We start from the raw sequence: 7,362 nt of genomic DNA, 5'->3' as shown, positions 1-7,362 counted from the left end.
CTTCCTTCCTTCCTTCCTTCCTTCCTTCCTTCCTTCCTTCCTTCCTTTCTTCCTTTCTTTCTTTCTTCCTTCCTTCCTTTCTTTCTTTCTTCCTTTCTTTCTTTCTTTCTTTCTTTCTTTCTTTCTTTCTTTCTTTCTTTCTTTCTTTCTTTCTTTCTTTCTTTCTTTCTTTCTTTCTTTCTTTCTTTCTTTCTTTCTTTCTCATAAAGTCATTAGCTTCCATTTGCTCAATTCTAACTTTTAAGGAATTCCTTTCTTTAGTGAGCTTTTGTACCTCCTTTTCCATATGGCCAATTATGCTTTTTAAGACATTTTTTTCACCTCATTGACTTTTTGGAACTCTTTTACAATTTGACTTAGTCTGTTTTTAAGGTGTCATTTTCTTCAGTATTTTTTTATGCATCCTTTCCAAGCTGTTGATTCATTTTTTCATGATTTTCTTGCATCACTCTCATTTTTCTTCTCAATTTTTCCTTTATCTCTCTTACTTGATTTTCAAAATCCTTTTTGAGCTCTTTCATAGCCTGAGACCAATTCGTATTTTTCTTGGAGGCTTTGGATGTAGGAGCTTTGATTTTGTTGTCTTCTGATTGTGTGTTTTACCTTCCTTGTCACCATAATAACTTTACAGTCAGAGTTTTTTTCCCCATTGTTTGCTCATTTTCCTAACTTATTACTTGATTTTTAACTGTTTGTTAAAGTAAGGCTCTACTTCCAGGTGGAGGGTGCACTGTCTCAATCTTCAGGTTTTTGTGCTGTTGTTTTCAGAGATATTCTAGGGATTCTGAGATTCTATTCCATTCCATTCCATTCCATTCCATTCCATTCCATTCCATTCCATTCCATTCCATTCCATTCCATTCCATTCCATTCTATTCTATTCTATTCTATTCTATTCTATTCTATTCTATTCTATTCTATTCTATTCTATTCTATTCTATTCTATTCTATTCTATTCTATGATTCTAGAGACCTGTAAGTTTTCAGTTCTTCCAAGGTGGTGTGATCTAAGGAGAGGTGTGTTTGCTACTCCTCTGGCCTGTGCTCTGGTCTGTGAGTGACCACAAGCTCCCTCTTCTTCCCTGCAACTGTGAGGAGGGTCCTCCCTCCACTGTGGCTGCAACCTCTGGCATGCTAGTGTTCCTTCTCACCCTGGGGCTGCCATCTAGGACTGTGACCTGGATCCAGGTATGGGTAAAGTAACAGAGTCCTGCCTCAGAGCTAGCAAAGAGACCCCAGTAATCACCTTCTGGTCAGTTGTTTGACCCCCTTACCATCTGTGGGCTGAGAATTCTGGAAGCAGCTGCTACTACTGCTGATTCAGTGGCTCCCAAGGTCTGCTCCTGGTTTGCTGAGTCTGTGCTGGCATAGCCTGTGCTGGACTGAGCACTTCTCTCTCTCTGGTACAACAGACCTCTCCTGCTGACCTTCTAAGTTGTCTTGGTCTGGAAAATTGTTTCACTCCATATTTTTGTGGATTCTGCTGCTCTAGAATTTGTTTAGAGTTATTACTTAGAGGTACTGAAGGGGTTTGAGGGAGAGCTCAGGTAAGTTCTGCCTTCACTCTGCCACTTTAGCTCCACCTCTCTCATTGATACATCTTCTTACATTAAGACAAAATGAGACAAAATCCTTGCCCTCAGGGAGCATACAATCAAATGGTAAAAGAAGCAACATGCAAATAAAGAGAGGCCTGAACAAGATGCTATAGGAAATTGAGAGGACAATAAATACTTGAGGGTAGAGGTGAAAAAGCTTTCTGATCTCTTTTGGGCCAGCCATCTAACAATAGTTTCACAAGGGTATTCCAGATTCAGCTTGTGAGAGTTAATTGTTAAATGTCCAGTATGAGAATTTACATCTCAGAAATAGAGCAAAAGCTACAAAGTTGGGGTTGATTTATTGTTTTGTTGATTGTCTAGACTTGAGAAACTGATGGAGAAATTACTAATAATGTATATTAAACTTAAAAATGTTTCTGCAGTACTTTTTCCCACAGAGAACCAGTTGTTAAATTCTTACCAGTGCACCACTGGCTATTTATTACTCTTTTTGAAGTTTAATATTGAAGAAAAAAATAATAGATTGGCTTACTGATTGAGGGTATAGCAAGGTTAATGGGAGGGTATTGTCTGTGTGTGTGTGCATGTGTGCATGTGTGTGTGTGTGTGTGTGTGTACATACTAAGGATATGGTAGCTTGCAGTATATCTGGAGACTGAGGAGGAGGGATAGGTTAGGTTGAAGTTGCATGATAGAAGGTAGGGGATGATTGATGGAGCATTTCAGGAGGAAGTAGGAAGGCATGCGATCAAAAGCATAGATGAACCAAGTTGTTTTCTGAGAATTGAGGGAAGGAGTTAAGGCTTTGTGGCAATATATGGTAAGTGTATTTATTTATTTCTCATTTTCCATTCTATATCATATTTATCTAGAGGGCAGAGCAAACAACTCCTCCCAAAGCCTCCATTTAAAGAGCGTTCCCCAGCCAGCAAGTCTTCATTTCCTACCACTTCATTTCTGTGTGCCATGGACTGGACTTCTTTTCTCTCTCTTACCCTTTTACAGCATCCTATTATGTGTGGTCTTCCCTCATTAAATTATAAGCTCCTTGAGGGCAGGGATGGCCTCTTTTTCTTATTTGTATCCCAGCACTTAATGCAGTGCCTGGTACATAGTAGGCACTTAATAAATGTTTATTGATTGACTAAATGATCTATGTATATATCTTAGTGCTTCTACTAGGTCATTAGTTCCTTGAGGGCAGAGATTAGTATTTTATTTATCTTTTTATCTCCCTCAGGTCTAAGAATGTGTCTGCATATAACAATTTCTTAATATATTTAGAGAGACCAGCAATTTGTTTGCTGTAAGTAAATTGAGCAAAGGTTGCCAGTTCCATGAGTTCCATCTGGCTCTTTTAGGTCTTTCTCCTGAATGTATTTGTATGGACCAGATAGGCTAAACCAAGTTGAAGGTAACCAATGGGACTCAAAGTCATTGGTGAGTTAAAAAGATGTCTACCCCAAACATGTGAAGACTTCTCCCAGCAGAATGGGCAGATGAGAAAATTTGTTCCAGCAGCCATGAAGCAGGTGTTGTGGAGCACTGAGAGCTGATTGACTGAATATCCTAATTAGAGATAGCAAAAATAAGAATGTACTGCCTTTTGGAATAATAAATTTCCTCATCACTGAAAGTCTTAGAGTGTAAAGGAGGACAGGAAACTAGGTGCATTGGACTTGAATTCAAGAAGAACTGAATCCGCTCTGTGCCACCCCAATTCTGCCGAGCTCGCCAGATTGCCCTGAATGAATGAACGAAGGAATGCCAGTTGCAAGGCCTCACCATGCTGCTCCCTGTGGCCTTGAAGTCCCACCTGGCCAAGCACAGCATCCTCAAACACATGGAGCCCAAGTCAGAGGAAGAGATCATTGCTGAGGACTATGATGATGACCCTGTGGACTACGAGGGCACTAGGATTAAGAGCATGCTGCCCAACTGGTACAAAGCATTTGTCCCAGTCTGTGCTCTTCCTTACTATTGGAATGTGGAGACAGACCTTGTGTCCTGGCTGAATCCCCATGATCCTAGCTCTGTCATCACCAAAGCAACCAAGAAACTCAGGAGCAACTTGGATCCAAAAGATAAGCTGGATCATGGCTATGAAAAGCTAGAAAGGAAGGACATGAAGGAATGACATTACCATGGCAGGGAAGAATTCGCCCCTTACCGCAAGGGCAAGAACACCAGCCAGAAAGATCAAGAATTGGATCCTATGGACCTTAGTGCCTATTCTGATGCCCCTCGAGGTACATGGTCTACAGGTCGCAAGAAGAATGAGGCAAAGGCAGGGGCTGATACAACAGCAGCTGGGCTCCTTTTTCAGCAACGGCCATACCCCTCCCCAGGGTCAGTGCTTCGACCCAATGCTGAGGCCCTAGGGGCCAAACAGCAAGACTAAGACTGAGCCCACCCTCTTCTCCAGACATTCCCAACCCTTGTGTTCAAAAAGTGCTTTCCTTTGAAGAAGAAGAAGAAGAAGAAGAAGAAGAAGAAGAAGAAGAAGAAGAGAATTCAAATTCCACCTTAGACTTGGCAACTGGTTGGATGTGTAGCACATTAACATTGCATCAATAATCAACAATAACCCCAGTGAGGGTAGGTCATAATCCCAATACTACCATGGCTTGGACTAGATTAGTGCTTCTTATATTATGGGTTGTGATCCCATATGGGGTCACAAAAATTTGGCAACAGTAAAAGGTTTCTGAATGCACAACAAACAAAAATTAATTAAAAATCAAACACATAATGAATCCAAGGTGTTTCTGGCAGCACTTGCCCATATTGCATCACATAATTTCACTGCAGCCTTGGTTCTGAACACAAAGCATGCACACTTTGTACTGCACATGCCTTCAGGCCATGCAATGTCAACAAACACTGCGGAAATGTGAAAAAGGGGTCACAAGTAGAAGAAGTTTAAGAAGCCCTGGGCTAGATGACCTGTAAATTCCCTTCCAACTCTTTTCCTTCTAGCCACTAGAGTAACTAATCGTTTCTCTTACCCACCAATGAATTGCTTTAATTATGTCTCATTTTTTTCCATTATGAATTACAAAATTCATTTTAACATGCATTTAGCACTGATTGTCTCCAGAGCCAAAATTGCTTGTGGTGGGTTTGAGTATGGATCCTATTTCTTTACTTCAAAACCATACCAATCACTTGGTTTGATAGGTCAGTGAAGTGTCACAGGTCTTATTTAGGGCTATAAGAGTGACCTGCTATTTGCTTAGGTCTAAGTCAGTGCATCATAATTATATAGTGCTTTAAGGTTTACAAAGCACTTTCCTTTTTTTAACCTTATTTAATATTTTGTTTGTCCCAATTTCATATAAAACTAATTTTAACATTCTTTCTTTTTCTAATTGTGAGTTCCAAATTCTCTCCCTTCCTCCTCTTATAGGTAATACATGTGTAATTACACAAAACACATTTCCATGAAAGTCATTCTGTAAAAGAAAACACAGACAAGAAAAAACAAGAAAAATGAAGAAAGTAAAGAAAAAGTGTCTTTGATCTGCATTCAGGCTCTACCAGTTCTTTCTCTAGAAATGGGCAGCACCTTTCATCATAAGTCTTACAGAATTGTCTTTGATTATTGTATTGCTGAGAAGAGTTAAGTTATTCACGATAGATCATCATAAAAATATTGCTGTTATTGTGTACAATGTTCTCCTGGTTCTGCTAATTTTACTTTGCATCAGTTCATGTAAGTCTTTCCAGGTTTTTCTGAGAGCATCCTGCTTATCATTTCTTAAAGCATAATAATATTTCATCAGAATCTTACACAACAATTTTTTAGTCATTCCCCAATTAATGGACATCATCTCACTTTTCAATTCTTTGCCACCACTAAAAGAGCTCCTATGAATATTTTTATACACATAGGTCCTTTTATTTATTTTTTTTATTTCTTTCAGGATACAGACCCAGTAATGGTATTGCTTGGTCAAAGGTTATGCATGGTTTTATAGTCCTTTGAGCACAGTTCCAAATTGCTCTCCACAATGGTTGAATCAGTATACAACTTCATCAGTAGTACACTAGTGTTTTAATTTTCCCACATCCCCTCCAACTTTTGTCACTTCCTTTTCTGTTATATTAGCCAACCTGACAAGTGTGAGGTGGTAGCTCAGTTGTTTTAATTTACATTTCTCTCATTAATAGGGATTTAGAGCATTTTTTTCATATGACTGTAGATATCTTTGATTATTTTGTCTGACAGCTGCCTGTTCATATCCCTTGACCATTTATCAATTGAGGAATGGTACTTATTTCTATAAATTTGACTCAATTTTCAATATGTTTGAGAAATGAAGTCTTTATCAGAGAAACTCATTGTAAAAACTTATTTTCACAGTAATGATTAGGAACCATGTATTTCCCTCCATCCTATTTCCCCCCTATTTGTTCTACTCTCTCTCTCCCTCCTTTTACCCTGTCTATTCTCAGAAGTGTTTTGCTTCTGACTTTTCTTCCCCTATGCTGCGCTCCCTTCTATCACTCCCCTCACATTTTATCCCCTTCCTCTTACTTACCTTTATGGCGAGAAAGATTTCTACACCTGACTGAATGTATATATTATTCCCTCTTTGAGCCAATTTCAATGAGAGTAAGGTTCATATACTTCCCTCCCAATTATCCTTATTTTCCTCTCTACTGTAAAATCTCTTTCAGGCCTCTTTTATATCAGATAATTTATCCTATTCTACCTCTCCCTTTCCTCTTTCTCCCAGTGCATTCTTCCTTATCCCTTAATTTTATTTTCTTTAGATAATCATAAATAACATTCAACTCACACTTCTGCTTTCTGTCTATGCATCCTTCTTCTAACCTTCCCAATGATGAGAAAGTTTTTAGGAGTTATAAGTATCATTTTCCCAAGTACGATTATAAACAGATTAGCTTTAATTAATTCCTTAGGTTTGATCTTTTCTTTTTACCTTCTTATTCTTCTTTTGCATCTTGTATCTGAAAGTCAAATTTCCTATTTAGCTTTGGTCTTCTCATCAGGAATGCTTAAAAGTCTTCTATTTCACTGAATGTCCATTTTCCCCCCTGAAGGATTATACTCAGTTTTGCTGGGTAGGTGATTTTTGGTTGTAATCCTAGCTCCTTTGCCCTCCAAAATATCATATTCTAAGCCCTCTGATCCTTTAATGTAGAAGCTGCTATGTCTTGTGTTGTCTGACTATGGCTCCATGATATTCGAACTGTTTCTTTTTGGCTGCTTGCAGTATTTTCTCCTTGACCCAATAATTCTAGAATTTGGCTATAATATTCCTGGCTGTTTTCATTTTGGGATCTCTTTCAGGAGGTCTTTCAATTTCTATTTTATACTCTTGGTCTAGAATATCAGGGCAATCTTCCTTGAGAATTTCTTGAAAGATAATATCTAGGCCCCATTTTTTTTATTGTGTCTTTCAGTAGTCTAGTCTAATAATTCTTAAATTATCTCTCCTGGATCTGTTTTTCAGGTCAGTTGTTCTTCCAACAGGATATTTCACATTTTTTCCTATTTTTTCATTCTTTTTGTTGTGTTTGATTGTTTCTTAATGTCTCACAAAGTCATTAACTTCCACTTGCCCAATTCAAACTTTTAAGGAATTATTTTCTTCACTGAGCTTTTGTACCTCATTTTACATTTGGCCAATTCTACTTTTTAAAGAGTTCTTTGCAATGATTTTTTGAATATCTTTTTCCACTTGGTCAATTCTGCTTTTCAAGGCATTCTTTTCTACAATGGATTTTATTGCTTGTTTACCATTTGGCCTATTCTGTGTTTTAAGGTGTT

The 7,362-nt window shown here is 38.2% G+C and overlaps 1 protein-coding gene across 1 annotated transcript; it reads left to right on the top strand.

The window, feature by feature from the left end:
- The first annotated feature begins 3,348 nt into the window (after positions 1-3,348).
- LOC114032671 (polyglutamine-binding protein 1-like) lies at positions 3,349-3,963 on the top strand. Its single transcript, XM_027848047.1, has 2 exons — positions 3,349-3,633; positions 3,739-3,963. The coding sequence occupies exons 1-2, from the start codon at positions 3,349-3,351 to the stop codon at positions 3,961-3,963; spliced, it is 510 nt and encodes a 169-aa protein (XP_027703848.1).
- The last annotated feature ends 3,399 nt before the right edge of the window (positions 3,964-7,362 follow it).

This window comes from Vombatus ursinus, unplaced genomic scaffold (genome assembly GCF_900497805.2).
Source record: "Vombatus ursinus unplaced genomic scaffold, bare-nosed wombat genome assembly UNPS02005659.1, whole genome shotgun sequence".
Taxonomy (NCBI): Eukaryota; Metazoa; Chordata; class Mammalia; order Diprotodontia; family Vombatidae; genus Vombatus; species Vombatus ursinus.
The sequence above is the reverse complement of the archived record's forward strand: the minus strand, read 5'-3'. Positions and strand labels throughout refer to the sequence as shown.